The sequence below is a fragment of the Papio anubis genome, chromosome 17, assembly GCF_008728515.1.
Source record: "Papio anubis isolate 15944 chromosome 17, Panubis1.0, whole genome shotgun sequence".
Lineage (NCBI taxonomy): Eukaryota > Metazoa > Chordata > Mammalia > Primates > Cercopithecidae > Papio > Papio anubis.
This window is the reverse complement of record NC_044992.1, coordinates 68,180,050-68,203,410: the sequence shown is the minus strand read 5'-3', so window position 1 is coordinate 68,203,410 and position 23,361 is coordinate 68,180,050. Positions and strand designations below refer to the sequence as shown.

Below are 23,361 nucleotides of genomic sequence, written 5' to 3'. Positions count from 1 at the left end.
TCCAGTAGTCTTGTGTCTTCTACCAGCATCCACAGAACTATGGCAGGCTCATTGGTTAGCTTGTAAGTAGAGTGAAATCTGCACAGTTCTTAACAAAAGATGACTTTGAATTTAAGGGCATGGGAAGTTGAAGGTCACTCCTGATGGGCTCCATTTTCTCACAGGTATGGCTGGGAAAAGAGGAGGCTTGAGGAAAGAAGTAAGTTCTAGAATCATTGTTGAGCAGGAGAGAAGCTGGAGCTGAGCAAGGATAAGGAAATGGCTGATGTTGAGAGCCAGCTGAGGCCAAACTTGTGTTCCCAATTCACTCTGGAATGAGCTACCCCCTGCCCCCAACCCCCACGGCACTCAGCCAGGCCAGGGGCAGGCAGCACAGGAGAGGCAGAGGCAAGAGTGAATCCAGGTCAGAGTTTTGCTGGGCAGAAAGCCAGGAACACAAGAGAATCTGGGTTACTGATACGGGAGTAGCTCAGATTATAACCCAGGGAGTCCTGCCTAGATAGGAAAGAAAGCTGCTGAGAGAGGATTGGCCCACTGGGAGAAAATGGAAGGATGGAGACCCTGGAGGTCCTGTGAGGCTGAAGATGGGAGGAAAGAGAACTCCAGGTGGGTGGATAGGAGACTTTGGTGTGAGGGGAGTACTGCCATTTAAGACACTGGAGGTGGACCCGGGTCATTAACACAGATGGGGGGGTTAACTCCCACACAGGAGGAGAGGACCCTCTCCCCAACCCTTAAGACTGGAGTTCTGAGGCCTGGTGCAGTGGCTAGTGCATGTAATTCCAGCAATTTGGGAGGCCTAGGTGGGCAGATCACCTGAGGTCAGGAGTTTGAGACCAGCCTGGCCAACATGGTGAAACCCCCCTCCCTATTAAAAATACAAAAAAATTAGCTAGGTGTGGTGGTGCACTCCTGCTGTAATCCCAGCTACTGGGGAGGCTGAGACAGGAGAATCACTTGAACCCGGGAGGTGGAGGTTGCAGTGAGCCGAGATCACGCCACTGCACTCCAGCCTGGGTGACAGAGTGAGACTCTGTCTCAAAAAAAAAAAAAAAAAAAGACTGGAGTCCTGGCAGGGAGAGGCTGAGCTATGGTGGCGGCCAAGTTTGTAAGTCTGTAGGTGGAAAGTTAAATAAATTACTAATGAATGATTCTCCTTTTCTCCATGAAGTAGAAAGTAAGGCACTTACTGAGAACAAGGACTAGGAGGGGGATTTATGGGCACAGAAAGAGGGTCTGAGGAAATGTGAGAAGCCAATGATCAGGGGATAAGTAACATCTACAGGAATTTTGACAAGTAAATCCATAAAGATTGAAATGAAAGTCTTGACACCATCAGTTCCAAGTAGTGCCCATCTGCAGGGTAGCAAGGTGAGCCTGGCTCTGCTGAGCAGTCTTGGGGTGAAGGAAAGAACTGGGGGCCCAATCTGAGTGACCTCCAGTGACGCTGACTTGGTAGGAGAACTGAGCCTGGATGGACTGAATGGCCATTCCTGACCACAGGCCCAGGCCCTGGGAGGTTTTCGGGAAGCCTTGCAATCGGACAGGTACCTGTTGCTGCACCCAGACTTCCTCGGATACACGAAGAACAGATTAGAGCAGAAAGCATGTGACACGGTAGCATAGGTCCTTCTCATCCTTGCAGCCTCCTGACAGTTAGGGGTCTGGGGCATGTCACAGCTTTCTGAATAGTGCCCACTGGAGCACACCAATCTCACCCACCACTCACTGCCTGGGAATGCTCCACTTAGCATGGGGGCTGAGCTTCCCAGCCCTTTCTGATGCTGGAGCCTGCTAGACCAGGGGTCCCCAATCCCAAGCCTGGTCCGCGACCTGTTAGGAACCCGGCCTTGCAGCAGGAGGTGAGTGGCGGGCGAAGGAGTATTACCGCCTGAGCTCCGCCTCCTTCAGATTAGCCGCGGCATTAGTCTCAAAGGAGCGCGAACCCTTTGTGAACTGCGCATGCCAGGAATCTAGGTTGTGGGCTCCTTATAAGAGAATCTTAACTCATGTCTGATGATCTGAGGTGGAACAGTTTCATCCCCAACCCCCCTACCCCCACCCCTGTCCGTGGAAAAACTGTCTTCCAGGAAACCAGTCCCTGGTGCCAACAAGTTTGGGAACCTGCTGTGCTGAACCTTTCAGGTGGTCTCTCTGACTGGCCTCGTTCTGTGAAAGGAACTCAATGCGATTGAGGGGACTGGCCACCCTGGATGATCACCAAATAAGCGCTGACAGCCTCAGTTTCCCCACGCAACACATCAGGGCAGGCTCCGCACCTCACCCCCTTTTGCCCTCTCTACCGCCAGCCCAGAGACTGAGCTCTTGGGGTTTGCTCCTTCATCCTGCCCGCCCCCTCCCAGCTGTCCTGGTGTCCGCAGACTGACAGGTCTGAGGGTCCTTTGGAGTGCGCCGGGCAGATCTCCCGGCCGCCGCCCACCCAACACGGAGTCTGGAAGTCGAGTGCCTGGCCCGGAGAGAGCAGAGCGCAGCCAGCGCGGCAGGTGGTGGCGTCTACCCGCACCTAGCCAAACCCGGACCGTGCGAGGAAAGCGCCCTGACCAAGCCGAGACTGGCGGCCTCCCGGGGCTGGGCGCTGGAGAGAGCGCAGTTGCAGGAGTGGCCGCTGCCGAAGTCCCTGGGCAGGGGGCAGGGCCAGAGGATTGCACGTTCCAGGTGCCGGGGCGACACTCTAGCCCCAGGGGACTCGCCGCCCAGCCCCCGAGGGTGCAGGAGCGTCTGGCCGCTCACCTGGGGCCGAGAGGGAGCTGCCGGGCGGGGAGGTGCCGCAGGCACCGGGCGGGCAGGGCGGGGCAGGACAGGACGGCCGCCTCCGCAAGTGCCACCCGGCCCACCCAGGCCTCTCCCTTCTGCCCGGGACGTCGGCAGCCGGGGCGCTCGCGGGCCGGGGCTATATGGGGCTCCCGCGCGGGCCGTTCTTCTGGCTGCTGCTCCTGCTCACGGCTGCCTGCTCGGGGCTTCTCTTTGCTCTGTACTTCTCGGCGGTGCAGCGGTACCCGGGGCCCGCGGCCGGAGCCAGGTAGGCGCTGCCGCGCGCAGAGCGGGAGGGCGTGGGGGCGACCAGGGCGCGGGGAGGCCGCCCAGCCCAGGGCTCCCCGGCGGCCCGCAGTCCTCAGCCCAACCTCCGCGTCGACCCTTCTGGGGCAGCTCTCAGCAAGAACTCGGGCCGCGGCCCTTTGTCGCCAGAACCCCCTCCCAGCCTTAACCTCGTGCTGCCGGGACCCCGCGGCCTTTGCCTGGGTCCAAGGAAGCCCTCGCCCCTGCACCCTTGTTGGTGAAGTCCTCCGCCGCATGATGAGTACACTTTCTATTGTAGAAATCTACTGGGTCCCCGAAGCAGATAAAAACTTCCTTTTTTGTCGGGAACTCTCCCTCGGTAACGTCAGATACTGCTTTTTGGGCAGGGACCCAAGTCTCTGGTTTCCAACTTCGTGGGGACCCTCGGCCCGGCCGCGGCCAGTCGCCTTTCCCGCCCGCTGCAGTCTCTGCCCGCCTCGCGCCCGCTCCCTTCTCCTGGGCCTCTGCTCTTGGTATCTAGTTAAGCCGAGTGCGGGCGCGATCCGCGAAGAGGCGGGCCCCGGGGGAACAAGGGGCGACTTCTGGCTCCATCCGCGCTCTCCTCCCCGCGGCGCCTGCTGCGCTGCACTCCCTCCTCCTCCCTGGGCACTTTCCTCTCCTGGGTGCCCCACGAGGAGAACCTGGGAGCCGGCCTCTAGCAGGTGGTGGTTCCAGTGACTGAAGAAGCCGCAAAACGATTTCTCTTAGCCTAAAAAAAGCGGACCAAGCCGTGGGAAGTCTGGGTTTGGGAGGAGGAAAGGGGCCGGCAGCCTCAGGGAGAGGCCGGCAGCCCCAGCCTTTCCCTTTCCGGCGCTTTTCCATCTGTGCACTCCCCACCAACCTTGCTGGGGGCCTAACGGGAAGAAAACAAAGTAAGTATCTGGTCTCCACAGATGCAGTCAAAGGACACACAAAAGTCGCAGAAGAATGTGAAACAGCTTGCCAGTGATCAGGAGTCCAGCGCTCTTAGAACAAAGGGTGTTCTAGCGGCGCCACCTGAAGTTCCTACATCTCCTTGTAGTCAGAATTGCGTAACGAGGGTACGAAACCTGACAAGGACTGAAGGCATTAAGAAAGAGGATCCTTGGCACCCCATGGCGACTTACGCCTGTAGTCCCAGCACTCTGGGAGGCCGAGGTGGGAGGATTGCTTGAGGCCAGGAATTCGAGGCTATGAGCTGTGATTGCATTACTGCCCTCCAGCCTGGGCGACAGAGCGAGACCCTGTCTCAAAAGGAATCCTTGTCACTTGTATGTAAAGATGTTTAAAACACAAAGTATCTCAATGCATATACATGTTTGATATGAGCCTGGGCAACATGGCGAAACCCCATCTCTACCAAAAATACAAAAATTATCTGGGCATGGTGGTGCATGCCTGTGCTTCCATCTATTTGGGGAAGCACAGGATCCCTTGAGCCCAGGAGGTCGAGGCTGCAGTGAGCTGTGATCGTACCACTGCACTCCAACCTGGGCAATACAGGGAGGTCCTGTCTCAAAAAAAAAAAAAAAATAAGTTCAAGGTGATGGAAACGCTAATTAGCTGGTTTGCTTATTACACATCGCATACACGTATTGAAATACCACACTGTGGCAGGGCGCGGTAGCTCACGCCTGTAATCTCAGCACTCTGGGAGGCCGAGGCGGGCAGATCACGAGGTCAGGAGATGGAGACCATCCTGGCTAACACGGTGAAATCCCATCTCTACTAAAAAACACAAAAAATTAAAAGGCGTGGTGGTGGGCACCTGTAATCCCAGCTACTCTTGAGGCTGGGGCAGGAAAATGGCGTGAACCTGGGAGGCGGAGCTTGCAGCGAGCCGAGATGGGGCCACTGCACTCCTGCCTGGGCGACAGAGCAAGACTCTGTCTCCAAAAAAATATATATATCACACCTGTACATATGCACAAGTATGTGCCAATTAAAAATAATTTTATAAAAAGGAAGAAACCTCATCTAGCAGCTCAGCCCCACTCTGCATGTGACATCCTGCCCCACCAACACCACGGCCCTTGGGCTACTCTGGACCACTGCCTATGGGGTAGCCCTGCTCCACAAGGAGCAGAAAAAAAAAAAAAAAAAGGTCTTCACCAAACGCGGTTCCTCGACCTCGGACTTCTCAGCCTCCATAACTGTAAGAAATGAATTCCTTTTCTTATAAAAATAATCTTTTGGGGACAGTCTCAATCTGTCACCCAGGCTGGAGTTCAGTGGGTCTGTCTTGGCTCACTGTAACCTCCACCTCCCGAGCTAAAATGATTCTCCCACCTCAGCCTCCTGAGTAATACATTTTTTTTTAAAACACAAAATTATTTCAAGGTATCTAATACAACTTTAAGTATGAAGTTTACTATACTTCTATTATAATGCAACAATGTTTTTTTGTTTTGTTTTTAAAAAAAGATCTTTCCTCTTTTCAAAATGTAGTATGACTCAAGCACCTGGCCCTTTCCTGCTGTTTCACTATATTTGCACTGTAGCTTAAACCCCAGTGCGAGGCAGGTCAGGACTCAGCCTTGCTGTGAGAGGTGGATATTTAGTCTGGGAGAGAGTGGGAGGTGGATGGCATTCTGGGCAGAGCCAGCAGGCCACATGAGCTTCCCCAGCTAGGGACTGCAAATGGACATCCTGGCTACAGGGGACAGTCCAGGAAGATGGGCAGCTGGGACAGGTTCTACAGAGCCCAAGGAGGGGGCTCTTTAGTGCAGATTAGAATGGAGCCCAGTCTGGGAATTTCCTCATGGCAGAATCTGGATCAGTGGGTCCCACACATGGGGATTTCTATTAAATGTTGTTGTTGTTGTTGTTTAATAGAAGAGACAGTGAGAATCAACATAGGGCTGCCAGTTACTATCCATTGTCAACGTTATGTTTTTAAAAAGAGAACATTCTAGGGCTAAGTATTAAGAATATGAAGGCCGGGTACGGTGGCCCATGCCTGTAATCCTAGCACTTTGGGAGGCCGAGGCAGACAGATTGCTTGAGCCCAGGAGTTTGAGACCAGCCTGAGCAACATGGCAAAACCCTGTTTCTACTAAAAATACCACCAACAACAAAAAAATAGCCAGACATGGTGACTTATGCCTGTGGCCTCAGCTACTTGGGGGGCTGAGATGGGAGGATTAGCCCAGGAGGTCGAGGTTGCAGTGAGCCAAGATCTTGCTGCTGCACTCCAGCCTGAGTGACAAAGTGAGAGCCTGTCTAAAAAATAAAAATAAACAAATAATAAGGCCGGGTGCAGTGACTCACACCTGTAATCCCAATACTCTGGGAGGCTGAGGCGGGTGGATCACAAGGTGAAGAGATCAAGACCATCCTGGCCAACATGGTGAAACCCGTCTCTACTAAAAATACAAAACTTAACTGGGCGTGGTGGCATGCACCTGTAGTCCCAGCTACTTGGGAGGCTGAGGCAGGAGAATTGCTTGAACCCAGGAGGTGGAGGTTGCAGTGAGCCGAGGTGTACCACTGTACTACTCCAGCCTGGTGATCGAGAGAGACTCCATCAAAAAAAAAGAAAAAAAAAAGTATATGATCTAAGTTGTGAGTAGAATTAGCGTTCTGAAAAACGCAGCACATGGTCCGCATATCTCCTCAGTCTGGTAAAACCTCCCAGAAGGGCATGTGCAGGCTGGCCCCCTTCCTATGCCCTCCCACGTGCCCCAGGCACTTGGATTCCTGACAGGCAGGGGCTGGAAGGATTGGTGGGAGCGTGTCTGGGAGAAGTTGCTGAGCACTAGGGATGCTCTGAAGTCGCACCAGGCCTCCCTGAGGATAGGGAGTTCAGGGCAGCAAAACTGAACTTGGACATTCCCCATCACCTCCCTTGCAGCTCTACCCGCCCCCACCGGCCCCCACCAGCCCCCACCGCTCCATGTCTCAACTCCACCCTGTTCCGCAGCTCCTCTGTCAGGCTTTCCAGCCTGGCTGCACAGCAGAATCACCTGGTTAGGGTGGGAGGGTAGGGATTAGACTCACCAATGCCCACCCCCCACTCCAGAACAATCAGATCAGAATCTCAGGAGTCAGGGCTGAACAATGGGGTTTTTCAAACCTCCCTGGGGGGTTTCATAGGCAACTAGTCTGAGCACCACTGTCCTAGTTCCTTCTCAGAGGGGGTCAGATTGTGCTCATGAGCAGGAACTATGGGATTATGTGGGCGGACAGGTGGACAGTCCAAGGGGGCAAGAGAGGGATGGGGGAAAGAATCAACCCTGCTCTTTCTGTGCCATCCCGCCAGGGTTTTATAGGAAACCTGGAAACCAAAGGGAGGCCAGATCCCGGGTTCCCTTGTGGCTCAGCCGTCTCAGCACCTAGAAGCAGGCAACAAGAGACCTTTGTTTCTCTTGCAAGCTGCCAACTCAGTGTCCCCTGCACCTGCTCCCTGTGGCTGCTGGGGTGAAGGGAGGGGTCTGAGAGAAGCCTGGCCACCCTTTGGAAAGGGTAAGGACCCCTGTTCCTTCCTTCATGTTTTCCTTCTGCTCTGATTCAGGGGCCACCTAGTGCCTGGGAATTGGGCATTGGGAGGGGACAGGAACACCATCCCCTTACTGCCCTCTAGAAGGGACACTAATAATAGAGGCTGATACAGCAAGATCCTTTCTCTTCCTCCTTTAGGAGGTAATAATAGCTAACATTTCGAGGACACTTTTTTCTTTTTTTTTTCTTTTTGAGATCGAGTTTCGCTCTTTCGCCCAGACTGGAGTGCAGTGGTGCGATCTCTGCTCACCGCGACCCCCACCTTCCGGTTTCAAGTGATTCTCCTGCCTCAGCTTCCCGAGTAGCTGGGATTACAGGCATGTGCCAACACGCCTGGCTAATTTTTGCATTTTCAGTAGAGATGGGGTTTCACCGTGTTGGCCAGGTTGGTCTCAAACTCCTGACCTCGTGATCCGCCCGCCTCAGCCTCCCAAAGTACTGGGATTATAGGAGTAAGCCACCGTGCCTGGCCACCTAGAGGACACTTTTTATATGTGCTAACATACACTCTGTTTGAATCCTCCTAACAATCCAAGGAGCTCAATATGATTATCCCTATTGTATAGATGCAGAGACTGAGGTTCTAAGAAGTTCAGCAACTGCCCAAGATTGCACAGCAGCCAAGTGGTGGAGTCAGGTTGCAAACCCAGGAAGTGAGGTTTCAGAGCTGTCTTAGTCTGTTTTGTGCTGCTATCACAGAACACCTGAGTTGGATCATTTACAAAAAACAGAGATTTACCTCTTATGGTTCTGGAGGCTGGGAAGTCCCAGGTCATGGGGTCTGTGTCTGGAGAGGGCCTTCTTGCTGCATCCTCATAGATGGAAGGCAGAAAGGCAAGAGAGCACGTATGCTCCAGAGAAGAGAGGCTGGATTCATCCTTGTATCAGGAACCCACTCCCACAATAACTAACCCACTCTTGCAATAACCAAATTAATCCATTCATGAAGGCAGAGCCCAAGTGACCTAATCACCCCTTAAAGTTCTCACCTCTCAACACTGTTGCATTGGGGATTAAGTTTCCAACACATAAACTTTGAGGGACTCATTCAAACCATAGCAAGAGCCATAACCTTAACCAGGATTGTACTTCAGGGTTGGTGGGCATGACCCACACAAAGGGGAACGGAGGCCCAGTCATCTCAGACCTAATGCCTACCTCTGGGGCCCTTCAGATGGTCACAGTTCCAGGTGGCTGGCAATCTTTTTTATTTTCATATATTTTAAACCACCATCTCACTGTTCTATAAACTCCACATTTCTGCCAGTTGCTGAGGGATGTCTTGATCTCTGAGTTTACACAGTGAAGTAAACCTAAGAGGGTGACAGTATCCTGTGTGCCTAAAGAGAAAAGACATGGCAAGAATAAGAGCACAGAGCTGGGCGCAGTGGCTCACGCCTGTAATACCAGCACTTTGGGAGGCCACGGTGAGCAGATCACCTGAAGTAGGGAGTTGGAGACCAGCCTGACCAATGTGGAGAAACCCCATCTCTACTAAAAATACAAAACTAGCTGGGCATGGTGGCGCATGCCTGTAATCCCAGCTACTCAGGAGGCTGAGGCAGGAGAATCACTTGAACCCAGGAGGCGGAGGTTGCAGTGAGCCAAGATTGTGCCACTGCACTCCAGCCTGGGTGACAAGAGCGAAACTCCATCTCAAAAAAACAAAAAACAACAACAACAAAAAGAATAAGAGTACAGAACTGAAAAAATCAAAATAACAAACAGGCTTTTTTTTTTTTTTTTTAGAGAAGGTCTCACTGTCACCTAGGCTACAGTACAGTGGCACAATTATGTTCACTGCAGCCTTGACCCCGGGTCTCAAACAATCTTCTTGCCTCAACCTCCTGAGTAGCTGGGACTACAGGTGCCTGCCACCATGCCCAGCTAATTTTTTTAATTTTGTAGACATGAGATCTCGCTATGTTGCCCAGGTTGGTCTCCAACCCCTGGTCCCAAGTGATCCTCCCGCCTCAGTCTCCCAAAGCACTGGGATTACAGGTGTGAGCCACCACGACAGGCACAGACAAACTTTGTCCGCCCCTAGAGCTAAGGGAGTCAGTCAGTCCAAAAGCTTCCAAGGGGTAGGTCAGAGCTGCTGACCCCTGCTTTTTTTCTGCTTTCTCCCCCAGGGACACCACATCATTTCAAACATTCTTGCAACCCAAGGCATCGAATTCTTGGACAGGAAAGGTACAGTGGTCGACTACCCTGTGGCAGTTTTGAGCACCCTCAGATTAGTGAGGAGGAGGGAAGAAGAGCAAACAAGAACATTCTCATGAGATTGCTGGGCAGGAGCTCTTCGGAACGCCCTAAGTTACGAGCTGAGCATCCATCCCTTCAGGGCCGCTCAGACCTGACTAATAGGGTTTCTTGTGGCCCAACAGCAGGGAAAGATGAATAAATATATACTCATGGGGTGTAGCCAGCTGAACAGTTCTTCGGAGTCTTAAGATTGTATCTTAAATAGTCCTGTGAATTTTATATTCTACTCCTCAAAATATCTACTTCGTATAAAAGTCACATTTAAACTGCTCACCCTGGAGCAAACTCCAAGCTCTGGAAAGATGCCCTTGCTTGCCCAGAAGGTTTGAGAAGCTTCAGGGCCCTGCCTCATAACCGTAAGTAACAGACAGCGTTGATTTGGGGACTTTACCTGTGTTCTCTCACTGAAGCCTCATAGCAACCCTAGAATGTGGCCCTTACAAATGAGCAAAATGAGGCACCAAGAAAAAGAGGTAGTCCTGGGGTTTGAGCCTCTTGTCTAGAACCTGGCTCAGAACCATTGTGCAATACAGCCTCCCCCACCCCACCCCACTCCACCCCACCCTGGCTCCATGTGCTGCCGTTAATCAGGATGATGACTGTGTTGTTCTGGATTAATACAGGCTTAACAGGTGTTTTCCATGCCCAAGAGACTAAACTGGGACATGTGGACTGGGGCCTCAGGGAGAAAGATTTCACTGCATGCTAGAGCTTAGTGACAGCCAAGTTGTTCAGAGACACAGCAAGTAGCCCTGGGCAGGTCATGGGGGCCCTGTCTTAAGAACAGAGGCCGCTGGACGCAGTGGCTCACACCTGTAATCCCAGCATTTTGGGAGGCCGAGGCGGGCGGATTGCCTGAGTTCAGGAGTTCGAGACCAGCCTGGGCAACACAGTGAAACCCCGTCTCTACTAAAATACAAAAAATTAGCCGGGCATGGCAGCGGGCACCTATAATCCTAGCTACTTGGGAGGCTGAGGCAGGAGAGTTGCTTGAACCCGCGAGGTAGAGGTTGCAGTGAGCCGAGATCGTGCCGCTGCACTCCACCCTGGGAGACAGAGTGAGACTCCGTCTCCAAAATAAACAAATAAATAAATAAATACAGAGGCCAGTGGATACTTGATTGGTAGGTTGAAGAGAGACCTCCAGCACCTTAGGAGTGCTTGGACCAGGTCACCTTCAAGCTTCCTGAAGTCTTTTCCACCTTGACCCTTGAGCTGTTCGATGCTAATTGACATACGTCCCCATCTGGTCTAAAACAAAGGGTTTGAGGTGGCTTTTGGACACATATTAGAAGGCAAAAATGGCTAGGTGCGGTGGCTCACGCCTGTAATCTCAGCACTTTGGGAGGCCAAGGTGGGTGGATCACCTGAGGTCAGGTGTTTGAGACCAGCTTGGTCAACAAGGTGAAATCCCATCTCTACTAAAAATATAAAAATTAGCCAGGCATGGTGGTGGATGCTTACAATCCTAGCTACTAGGGAGGCTGAAGCAGGAGAATTGCTTGAACCTGGGAGGTGGATGTTGCAGTGAGCTGAGATCGCTCCACTGCACTCCAGTCTGAGCAACAGAGCAACACTCTTGTCTAAAAAAAAAAAAAAAAAGGGCACAAACATAAAATACAATAAAATGAGGAAATGAGGGAAGGAGAAGAAGTAAAGAAATGAAAATAAGACAATGTAAAATAAGCGCCGGAAAAAATGTGTCACAAAGTGGGAGACATGTCATATATCTAGCTCTGAGCTTCCTGGTGGTCAGAGCTAAGAAGGAAACTTTGACACCACATCCATGGGATAAACGCAAGCCAGCTGTCAGTTCTGCTATAATGCTTACTTTGAAATTGTTAATTTGGTCCAGGCACAGTGGCTCACGCCTGTAATCCCAGCACTTTGGGAGGCTGAGGTGGGTGGATCACCTGAGATCAGGAGTGTGAGACCAGTCTGGTCAACATAGTGAAACCTCATCTCTACTAAAAATACAAAAAATTAGCCAGGCGTGGTGGCAGGCACCTGTAATCCCAGCTACTTGGGAGGCTAAGGCAGGAGAATTGCTTGAACCCAGGAGATGGAGGTTGCAGTGAGATGAGATCACACCATTGTATTCCAGCCTGGGCAACAAGAGTGAAATTCTGTCTCAAAAAAAAAAAAAAAGAAAAGAAAAAGAAATTGTTAGTTTGTTCCAACAAGATTGACATATTAGGGGCTGGACCCGGTGGCTCACGCCTGTAATCCCAGCACTTTGGGAGGCCGAGGAGGGCAGATCACAAGGTCAGGAGATTGAGACCATCCTGGCTAACACGGTGAAACCCCGCCTCTACTAAAAATACAAAAAGTTAGCTAGGCGTGGTGGCAGGCACCTGTAATCCCAGCTACTCGGGAGGCTGAGGCAGGAGAATGGCGTGAACCTGGGAGGCGGAGCTTGCAGTGAGCCAAGATAGCGCCACCGCACTCCAGCCTGGGTGACAGAGTGAGACTCTGTCTCAAAAAAAAAAAAAAGAAATGACATATTAGGAAACAATCTGAGCATCACATAAATTTTGCATTTTCTTTTTTTTTTTCTTGAGATGGAGTTTCGTTCTTGTTGCCCAGGCTACTGTAGCCATCTTGGCTCACTGCAGCCTCCGCCTCCCAGGTTCAAGTGATTCTCGTGCCTCAGCCTCCCAAGTAGCTGGAATTACAAGCATGTGCCACCACACCAGGCTAATTTTGTATTTTTAGCACAGATGGGGTTTCACCACGTTGCTCAGGCTGGTCTCAAATCCCTGAACATAGGTGAATCCACCCGCCTCTGCTTCCCAAAGTGCTGGGATTATAGGCATAAGCCACTGTGCCCAGCCTGGATTTTCTTTTGAGTGATTTTGTCAGTGAAAACTCTAGATTAACATAGAAACCACACCCAACTCAGCAGAGCCACGCAAGAATACACAAAAAGTATTTTTTTGTGTATGTGCACCTGAGATCTCCATCAGCTTCACTGAGTATGTTGAGTTCACCTGCCCTAGTGAGCCTGGTGGCACAATTCCCTCCGATTTCAGACAACCTTCTTTCCACCATTTCACAATATCACACAAACTGCCCCCTTCCGACACCCACTTCCACTCCCACTTCCACATCAATCTCAAGTATTCTTTAACCATGGGACATCCGTAAAACTGTGCTTCTGTCTTTCTTCAATTTGTATCTTTGGTTTTATGCATTCCTGACAGCTTTTCAGTGTTATGTCACTCATCCCATTTTCTCAAAGTCCATGGTTTTTTGTTTTGCCATTGTTGTTGTGTTGTTTTGTTTTTGAGATGGGGTCTCACTCTGTTGTCCAGGCTGGAGTGCAGTCTCAATAGCTCACTGCAGCTTCAATCTCCCAGGCTCAAGCAATCCTTCCACCTCAGCTTCCCAAGTAGCTGGGACCACAGGCCTGGGCCACCATGCCTGGCTAATTAAAAAAATTTTTTTTGCAGACATGGGGTCTTGTTATATTATGGAAACTCCTGGCCTCAAGTTATCCTCCCGCCTTGACCTCCCAAAGTGCTGGCATTACAGGGGTGAGCCCCCATGCCCGGCTGCCCCATGGTCATGGTTGCATAGCTTTGCACAGCATGGTGATATTCAGCCACTCACAAGTTGCATTATAGCAGAAATTACTGTACAGCTATTTCCTGCTTTGCCCTTTGATCAAACCAATGGCTTAACAAAGAGCCCCATTCAGGAGTAATAGAAGGCCTGCCCAGGCCATGACTGTGTGTGATTCTGACCTTGTGAGATCATGGGCAGACAAGGCTGGGGCCTGTTTCCTGACCTCACCCTCCCTCAAGGCCCACAAGTACAGAGGTGCTGTGTTCCTTCCCCGTAGCTGCTGGAACAAATGATCACAGCCTGGGGGGCTTCGATCCACAGAAATTGAATCGTCACAGTTCTGGAGCCCAGAAGCCCAGAATCAAGGTGCTGGCAGGGCCACGCTGCCTCTGAAGGCTGGAAGAAGGCCTCTCCTGCCTTTCCCCAGCTCTGGCGGCTCCACGTCCTCTTTGGTTTGTGACGCATCACACAGATCTCTGCTTCATCATCACTTGGCCTCCTTATAAGGATGCTAGTTAGGGCCCAACCTCACCCTATATGACCTTCTCTTAACTAACTCCATCTCCAAAGACCCTAGATCCAACTAAGGTCACATTCCAAGGCTCTGGGTAATGAATTTTGGGGGGACATTTCTAGGCCCTAAAGGCACCACTGGAAAGAAAGACCACGGATCTTCCTGGCAGCCTGTTCATGCACAAATCATACAGCAAGTACCAGCAGGGTTAGGGTTTGCATCCAGGTGATGGCCTCAGCCCAGCCCAGGCTGAAACTCCTCCACCAAAGGGCAGGCAGGTCAGACCCATGCATCAGAAAATGCCCGAGTTTGCTCAAGCGTGAGGTGAAGGAGTATGAGGCCAGAGCCATCAGGCCAAGGGGACATGGCCTCTGGGAGAGGAAGAGCTAGGGAGGCTAAATCCAGAAAGTTCCCAGACCCCCTAGCAGCCAGCTCAGTTCAAAAATGCAAGGATGGCCCTGATCTGGAGGGGACAGGGCAGGCCTTCCCTTACAACTCCCAACTACCCTGCAGGGTCTGCGGGGAGTCCCACCCATCCCAGCCCCCACCTAACAAGGCTCAGCCCTCACCTTCTTACCCACAGGGCCAGGCCTGCCGACACCTGCTTCACCTGGCCATTCAGCGGCACCCCCACTTCCGTGGCCTGTTCAATTTCTCTGTTCCAGTGCTGCTGTCGGGGGAACTCTTCACCCCAGAGCTCTGGGACCGCCTGAGCCAACACAAAGCCCCGTATGGCTGGCGGGGGCTCTCTTACCAAGGTAATCCAGGCCCACTGTCTCTCACTTGCCTTCTCTCAGCTTCCTGCTCTTGGCCCTGAGGTAGGCCAGACCTCCCTGCCCTCATAGCACTGGTGATACAGGGCCTCTCTGTTCCCCTCTCCTCCCAGAAGCCCCAGCTATGCAACTCCTGCCTCACCTCCCTCCTCCGTCCAAGCACCCAGGGGTCAGTGAGAGGCCTGGGGCTGCCCCCGCCAGCAGCCCTCACCGACCTGGGGCCTCCCTGGCAAGAAAGGCTGCAGCGTCCAATGGTGGCCAAGGAAAGAGGCTGTGGGGCCTCAAACCACCTCACTCACGGTTGCTGCTGCAGGAACTCCCACACTGCAGGCCCAGAGCCCCCTCTACATTACACTTGCACCCAAACCCCCACTGGCCTCCGATTCTTTTCTTTTGCAATATACAGTCTTTTTTATTTTTGAGACGAGTCTCGCTCTGTCATTCAGGTTGGAGTGCAATGGCACAATCTTGGCTCATTGCAATCTCCACCTCCCGGGTTCAAGTGATTCTTGCGTCTCAGCCTCCCAAGTAGCTGGGATTACAGGCATGCCCACCACACCTGGCTAATTTTTGTATTTTTAGTAGAGTCAGGGTTTCACCATGTTGCCCAGGCTGGTCTCGAACTCCTGGCCTCAAGTGATCTGCCCGCCTCACCCTCCCAAAGTTCTGGGATTACAGGCATCAGCCACCATGCCCGGCCCAGTCTTTTTAAAGCTCTGAGCCCACTTCTCTAGGAATAGTCTTAAGAGGATAAGTTATTCGGGTTAAGACAAGTGAAGGCCGCCAAGCCCCCTCTTCCACTGTCAGCTTTTCTGTTCTCCCTCGCCCAGACATCTCCTTCCCCTCCCGCCCTCTGTGCTTCTTGGGAGGAGCTGGGGTCAGGCCTCAGGGGACATGGGGCACCAGAACCAGCCTAGGGAAGGCCCCAGGTGCCCCGATGCCAGCCCTTCTTATGGCTGCTCCCCATCTGCACCCACAGCCATCGCCTCCACACTGAGCCTTCTGAACAGCTCAGAGAACGCCAAGCTGTTCGCTCCGCCCAGGGACTCCCCTCCAAAGTGTATCCGGTGTGCCGTGGTGGGCAACGGAGGCATTCTGAATGGGTCCCGCCAGGGTCCCAACATCGATGCCCATGACTATGTGTTCAGGTATGAGGGGCATGGGCTGGGGAGGGGCGGGAGGGAGAGTTGCCCGGAGGGTGGGGGGGTCTCCCCCAGGGGCAGTGGGCTATGGCAGCAGTGGCCTGGGCAGCTCAGCAGTTGTGATGGGCACATGGACATGGACAAGGCAAACACAAACAGTAGGCCCTGAGGACAGAGCATGGGTGCCTGTGCAGGGGACCCGGGAGGAAGCAGCCGCCAGGGCCACCTCTACCTACTCACAGGGCGTCACCCCGTGAGGTCTGGAGGAGTGGGATTCTGGCTGACAACTGGGCACTGGTACTGCCGTGGGCAGAAGGAGTGGTCGTACAGAGGCAGGGGGGACAGGCCAGGCAGAACCGTGGAGATGGAAGCAGAACAGACGGCCTGGTGTAACCACAGGCACTGACAGGCTTCTGTGCTGACCAGACTCAATGGAGCTGTGATCAAAGGCTTCGAGCGCGATGTGGGCACCAAGACTTCCTTCTATGGTTTCACTGTGAACACAATGAAGAACTCCCTTGTCTCCTACTGGAACCTGGGCTTCACCTCCGTGCCACAAGGACAGGTGAGGCCTCTGGCAGGCATGCCATTATAGTTAACAATGGCACCACTGTTCCTGGAGTCCCCTCAGTGGGGGGCCACAGGGCTCACACACCCTGGTCCAGTGGGTGCAGAGGGTGTGCTAGGACTCTGGATACACAAGATGGCCACTGAAGATGAGGGCGGGATCTGGTCCCGGACTCCCCGCGGATTCAGGCGGCACAGGACTCCTCTGCAGCATGGGACATGAATGGCTAGCATTTACCGAATGCTTACGACTTGCCAGGCACTTTACAGAGACCGTGCAACCCATGGTTTCACTGGTGAGGGGATAAAAGCCTGGCACCTTTTATTCAGTGAGTCAGCGGTAGGGTCAGGATTTGAACCCAGAGTACCCCCCACCTTGAGAGTTGGCATTCTTTGGGGAGCTCAGCCTGTCCTAGTGATTCCCAGGGGAAGGGGATTTATGGAGTTCCTCCTCTGTTCCTAGCATGTTACAGGGCACACACACGGTCACCACAGCAGCCCTGAGTGGGACCCTTGTCCCCATTTCCAGATGACAAAGCAGAGACGCTGAGAGGTTCAGGAACGTGTCCAAGGTCACCCAGCTGGAACCATCTAGATCTAGGCCCCTCTGACCCCAGCCCTGGCGTTGTTTCCATTTCCCCACATTGGCCCCTGGAAGAATGTGGTGTGGCCTCTCAAAATCTCACAATAGCCCTGTATAGGAAACTGAGGGTCAGAGACAGAGGGACATGCACCAGGTGGCAGCCAGTGCGTGGGAGCCAGCATCTGGCCCTACCTGCCGGCCTCCAGGTTCCTCCACCCACACCCAGGGGCCGTAACTCAAAGCTTCCCTCCTCAGGTGCTGTGGGTGCCACATGCAGGGTTAGGGGGATCCAAGGAAAAGGGAATCTGCAGTGCTGAAGGAAGCTGAGCTGGGTTTCTAGAAGCTTCTTCCCCTGACCAGGGGCTTAAGGAGTGTCCTACCATAGTGTCTACGCCACACTGAGTCCTCATACTAGAACCTCTCTTCTGTGAAGTGGAACAAAATGGAGCAGCTTTAGACTTTTTGTTTTCGTTTTTGCTTTGAGACGGAGTCTCCCTCTGTCACCCAGGCTGGAGTGCAATGGTGTGATCTCAGCTCACTGCAACCTCTGGCTCCTGGGTTCAAGTGATTCTCCTGCCTCAGCCTCTCAACAAGCTGGGATTACAGGCACGCACCACCATGCCTGGCTAATTTTTATATTTTTAGTGGAGACGGGGTTTCACCATGTTGGCCAGGCTGGTCTTGAACTCCTGACCTCACATGATCTGTCCGCCTCGGCCTCCCCAAATTGTTGGGATCATAGGCGTGAGCCACTGCGCCCGGCCTCAGTTTCGGTGTAGCCACAGTACACGTATGAGTTATCTATTACTGTGTAACAGATGACCTCAAAACTTGGTGACTTTAAACAACAAACATCTTGTGGTTTCAATGGGTCAGGAATTTGGGGGGAGCTTAATGGAAGGTTTTGGCTCAGGTGACGGAGATGATGGGCTGCATCGTCTGAGAGACCCAAAGCTTGACTGGGGCTGACATCAAGGCGGCGTCTCACAGGCCCTTGCCACTTGGGCCCCCCTGTAGGCTGAGTGTCCTCACGACATGGCAGCTAACTTCATCCAGAGTGAGTGATCTGAGAACGTAAAGGAAGCCACAGCACCTTTTATGACCTAGTCTCTAAGCCATGCACCATCACTTTCCTTTTTATCAGAAAAGTCCTGTGTATGCGTCGCTAAGTCCAGCCCATACTCTAGGGGAAGGCAATTGGGTGCCACCTCCTGAAGGAGCATTAGAGGATTTGCAGGCCTACATTGAAACCAGTACCGTACCTCTGGGTGGGAATGAAAGTTATTTAAGGGAAATTCTCCGGTCGGCTCAGCGGGCAAGGTTGGGTGGAGGGCTGTCCACACGGAGGAGCTAAGCATGGCCTGGTTCCCCTCTGGGCTCATTGTCTCTATTCTGACAGGACCTGCAGTATATCTTCATCCCCTCAGACATCCGCGACTATGTGATGCTGAGATCAGCCATTCTGGGCGTGCCTGTCCCTGAGGGCCTAGATAAAGGGGACAGGTGAGCAGCCAGGCCATGGTGGTGTGGGGCCTGGTGGAGGGGCAGGGGCGCTATGGTTGTCTCCCTTTTGCTCCCAGGGCCCATCATGGGGTAAGAGGAGGTGGGTGAAGGGCAGCAAGAAAAGCCCTAAGAATTCAATCATCTCCAATTATTCACGTAACTCAGCACTGGGAAATTCTACTTTCTGTCCATCCCTGGAAAGCCCAGGTGACCCTCCGGGTTCCCAGTAGCCCTCTGGGGTGGTGGGCTCGGGGCGGGAGAGGCAGCTTTTCTGAATGGGACGAGCAGGTCTGGCTCCTCGGCTTCAGGCTGTGCTCTCCCTGCCCAGCCCGGCTGCCCCCGGCGGCTCCAGGTCACAAACTGGGCAGGGTCTGCCGTCCCATTGAGCACACTGTGCTGGAAGCCAGTCGGGGCCAGTCTGTGGCACTCCTCCTGGTGGGCATCCGTCCCAGGGTCATGCCTGTGACACGGGAGAGCAGACTCAAGGCCCAGCATCCTGAGAGGCGGAAACAATGGGCCCTTTGTCTTCTTTCCCACCTTCCTGCACAGCAGGCCTGGGTCCAGCTCTCTTGAGCCACCACCTGACTCTCATCTGAACCTCCTCCCGGGGGTTCTGAGATAATTTCTTGTCCCTGAGATCAGGTCCCTAAAAATCAACGCCACTGCTGTGGCCCAGACAACCAGCCCTATCTCTGGGGTCTCCCTGAGGACATCTCGCCCACCCCCACAGAGCGGCTTTACAGGTGGTCCTTACGGGTTAAGGGCTCTAAAGCCAGGCCCACCCCGCCCCCCGCCCTGGTGATTACCCAACAATTGCTTCCACTGCTGGTCTGAGCTGGGCTTTGTGACACGCTGGGCTTGGGCCCTTGGGGCTGCCTCAGAGACATCGGGTGGACCTAAGCCTCCCCAACACCAATGAGCTCCCCTTCCCACACCCCTAATCCGTCCCCTACCCAGTCTCCCTCCCAGTCCCGTTCCAATAGCATTGTCACCCCTCCAGGCCAGCAGCCTCACGAGAGCTCAGCCCCTTCCCCCACTCGGGGCTCTTCCTCCCGGCCCCCCTCCCACCCTCCCACCCCAAGTGCCTCACAGCCCTCTTCCCGGACTTCCTCCCTGAACCCCAGTCCTCAGGTCCAACACGTGCCCCGCGGGGCCGCCCAATCCTCCACCCCACCCTATCTTCTGACGCCCGAGAAGCGACCTTTGAATCCTGACCTTTGATTGTTTCGGGAGTTCGAAATTTTTACGCCTGATTGACTCATCGAATATCCGACTGATTACCTCTTTGTTCTTTGTCGAAGTTCCCTATTAGCATCTCTCAACCGAGAAAGCGGAGTTTGCGGATCCTTTTCCTTTAATTTGTCTTATTTCGACTCTTTCCCTCGACTTTAAGCGATGATTTTTCTCGGCTTCTATTTACCTTTAGAGAGCGATTTGTTCGCCGACCTCTTTATCTTAAAATGATGTCTTTCCCACACCCCACCCGAGGTCCTGGTGAGCGGGAAGCCACATGTGGTCCCCACCGTGCTGCCTGCCACCTTCTACACCCCCTTCTCCCGCTACTACTCCCAGCCCCGCTCCTACCGCTCAGGGTACCGCGGCTACTCTGGCACCCTGACCCTCCCCTCCATCTCCCCCTTGCAATACGACGGCTCTGGGCGCTCTGTCCACTTCTATCATGGGTCCTAGGCCGCACACTTATTTTGGACCAGAAGCTTCTGCCAGTAAATTCAAGCTGCTACATCCGGACTTCATCAGCTACCTGACAGAAAGGTACGGAGTGGGGTGCCTGAAGAACAGCGTCCCTTTCCTTCCCGCTTTTACATACCCACCCTACATCCAGGCAGAGCCCTCCCACGAGCCCCACGCACTGACCAATAACCAGAGCTCCAATGTCCCGAGTGCTGTGTGCGAAGCACTGTCACTTCATTTACTGTTTTATTTAGCACCTTGATAGAGGGAGTGTGATATATGTCAGTCCCCAAGAAATGGACAGGAAACTCAGGATAACTCAAGGTGTATTTACTAGGAACTGTTCACAAAGGCAGACTGGGAGTTGGGGGCCATAACGTGTACAGCAGCAGTGGGGCTGTCAGCAGCAGGCCATCAGAATCTTCAGGCCCAAACATACCGACACAAGGTGCGGGGAGGGACCCAGGCAACAGCCTCCACCCCTCCCCTCCCTTCCCTCCCCTCCCTCCTGCCAGGAGTTCTCAATATGGATGTGCATATGGCCCTCGTCCAGGGTTGTTGAAAGGGTGGTGGGAGCAAGTGCCATCAGTGGGTAGAGGCCAGGGATGCTGCTGAACGTCCCCGTTTAGCAACAAAGAAGCACCTGGCCCCAAACGTCAACAGCACTGAGACCGAGAAACCCTGCTGTGGACCAGAGGCTCGAATCCCAGGGCAGGGAGCTGTTGGAGAGGGGTGAGTGGATCTAGGGAGGTAAATGAAGCCCCTCCAACTAGTCCCATGCTACAGAGGAAGACAGGCTCAGAGAAGTCAGGTGATCGGCCTGGCACAGCTTGATGTCAACTCAGGCCCGAGGTCAGAGCCGGTGGTCACACCCCGGCCTCACTCTTGGACTGTGTGGGTCCAGTCACAGGGTCTGAGCTCTCTGTCCCTCACACGTGATTTCTACTTAATCAAGATGTGGGGTAGAGAGAAACCGCAGTCTCAGGCTAAATTAACAGGCCACCTATGCCCTTGGCAGTGTGGTTACTTAGTAGCTTGGGGTGAAAACAGGCTGTTGCCGAAAGGGGGAAGGATTTCACCTGTGGTTCCTCTTTCTCACCCCCCACCTTACCTAAGGTCTCAAAGATCTTTGCATTTAGTCCGCTTGGACCAAATAAAGAACTGATAGGAGTAGAAGGCCCTGAGTTTTTGAAGTTTTCCCACCTATCTGAATGTGTAGTTGTGAAGTGTGATGATACAACCATCAAGCTGGTGAGCTGAAACGTCGTTTTGCTTCCAGGTTCTTGAAATCAAAGTTGATTAACACCAATTTTGGAGACCTATATATGCCTAGTACCGGGGCTCTCATGCTGCTGACAGCTTTGCATACTTGTGACCAGGTAAGAGGCCTTCTCTTCCAGAAGCCCATGCCGGCAGAACATAGAACAGAACCCTGCAGGATCCCCTGATACCCCTTACCCTCGGACCTGGGACTCTTGGCCTCTGTTCACGGAATCCCCAGCTCCAAGAGTGCTGCCAGTGCTGCCCACTTCCTTGCCCACCACCCAGGGCCCTTTGAAGGGCAGGCAGGTCCTGGACCAGCCTTGCCTTGGCTCCTGACATCTTCCCCAGGCTTCCTTCTTTCGCTCTTCTCCAAGGCAGCCACTCAATATGGTATTTAAGGCTCAAATCATCAAACTGCCCTTGTGAAAGCCAATCTCCTCAACACACTGGGCTGAATAAGGACATTCTTTTATGGGGACATCCCAGAGCGGGGGTGGGGCAGTAGGTTTAGCCTCCCACACACAAACACACAAATACTTGGAAAGCACCTAAGAGTCATTCCTGATGGGATGTGGCCCATGTGAACCTCGTGGAGGCAGGGGCCAAGCAGCAGCTTTCAAGGAGAGGCCATGGCCCATGTTAAGCTGCTACGGAGAGCTGGAGGCCAAACGCCACTCCATGACTCAGGCCTGTATCTTTTCCCTCTTTTTTCTTTTTTGAGACAGGGTCTCAACTCTGTCGCTCAGGCTTAAGTGCAGTGGTGTGATGATCCCCAAGTAGCTGGGATCACAGGCAGGTACCGCCACGTCCGGTTCATTTTTTTTTTTTAACTTTTTGTAGAGACGGGGTCTCACCATGTTCCCCAGGCTGGTCTCAAACTTCCAAGCTCAAGTGATCCTCCCACCTCAGCTTTCCAGCATTGGGATTACAGGTGTGAGCCACCATACCGGGCCTTTTCCTATTTTAATGCAGGAGTGTCTTGACTGCAGTCCCCAATTAGGATGGGGAGAGAGTAGTAATGGGCTTTTGCAACCACCCTCCAGTTTCAAACCCAGCTCTGGCAATCACCAGCTATGCGACGTGGGGACACAGTGAGTCACCCCTGAATCCATCTCGCCACTTGCTAAGTGGGAATAAGCCCTAGACCATTATCCTCACCTCAGCAGGGGACACCTTTCTAAACCTATGTCACTTCACACTAGATGCTCAACAAATACTAATCCAATAACTATCCTTGCCCAGGTCAGTGCCTATGGATTCATCACAAGCAACTACTGGAAATTTTCCGACCACTATTTCGAACGAAAAATGAAGCCATTGATATTCTATGCAAACCACGATCTGTCCCTGGAAGCTGCCCTGTGGAGAGACCTGCACAAGGCTGGCATCCTTCGGCTGTACCAGCGCTGACCCCAAGGCATTGAACCCTTTGCTTCTTCAAGACTTGCGGCCCTGATCCTCTCAAGTGGCCAAAAGCGTTTTTCTTAACTTTTCAATCTTCACCTTCCTTTCTTTCCAACAGAGGGCACTGGGGTGAATTCACGACTATCATCGAGGTCTGTTCAATCCAGGACACCCCAGCTTGTCCTTGGCTCATCCAAGAAAACTCCTCTATGCATCTAAAACAACACATCTCAATCTTGGCCAAGGGAAAATGGACTGCTTTGCTGGATTTGCACTGAGCAACTTTAGGAAATGTCGGTGGAGTGTTCACCAAGATCAAACAGCAGTACAGGTGAAAGGCAAACACACAAGCTCCAGCCCAAATCCTCCTGGTGGTGCATCCTACCCCAGAGGCTAAAGTGATTCAAGGACTCCAGGACACCTCTTAAGAGCCTTTCTAAGAACATGATAGGCTTACTTCTGCTCCATAATAAAGTGGGAGAAAAAAGAATGTAACTTAAGACTAGATAACTGTGTACATGATGGACCATT

The 23,361-nt window shown here is 52.9% G+C and overlaps 1 protein-coding gene and 1 long non-coding RNA gene across 6 annotated transcripts; one reads left to right on the top strand and one right to left on the bottom strand.

Moving 5' to 3' along the window:
- The first annotated feature begins 2,492 nt into the window (after window positions 1-2,492).
- Window positions 2,493-23,325, top strand: ST6GALNAC2 (ST6 N-acetylgalactosaminide alpha-2,6-sialyltransferase 2). 5 transcript variants are annotated; one of them, XM_021928023.2, is made up of 10 exons: window positions 2,493-3,040; window positions 9,690-9,750; window positions 14,487-14,661; window positions 15,656-15,824; window positions 16,245-16,383; window positions 18,368-18,471; window positions 20,161-20,244; window positions 21,443-21,542; window positions 22,669-22,843; window positions 22,949-23,325. In XM_021928023.2, the coding sequence occupies exons 1-9, from the start codon at window positions 2,916-2,918 to the stop codon at window positions 22,834-22,836; spliced, it is 1,125 nt and encodes a 374-aa protein (XP_021783715.1). In that variant the 5' UTR covers window positions 2,493-2,915; the 3' UTR covers window positions 22,837-22,843; window positions 22,949-23,325. The 5 variants fall into 5 exon arrangements, 4 of the variants coding, with proteins under 4 accessions (XP_021783715.1, XP_009189573.3, XP_003913533.1 ...); XM_009191309.4 differs by adding an exon at window positions 22,399-22,517 and having other exon boundaries at window positions 22,669-23,325; XM_021928024.2 differs by lacking the exon at window positions 2,493-3,040 and adding exons at window positions 3,126-4,118; window positions 22,399-22,517 and having other exon boundaries at window positions 14,569-14,661; window positions 22,669-23,325.
- Window positions 17,804-18,369, bottom strand: LOC103879000. The gene is made up of 2 exons (XR_001896529.2): window positions 18,231-18,369; window positions 17,804-18,034 (listed from the first exon to the last, which is right to left on the bottom strand). It is a non-coding gene; the product is annotated as an uncharacterized LOC103879000 (long non-coding RNA).
- Window positions 23,326-23,361: the final 36 nt, after the last annotated feature.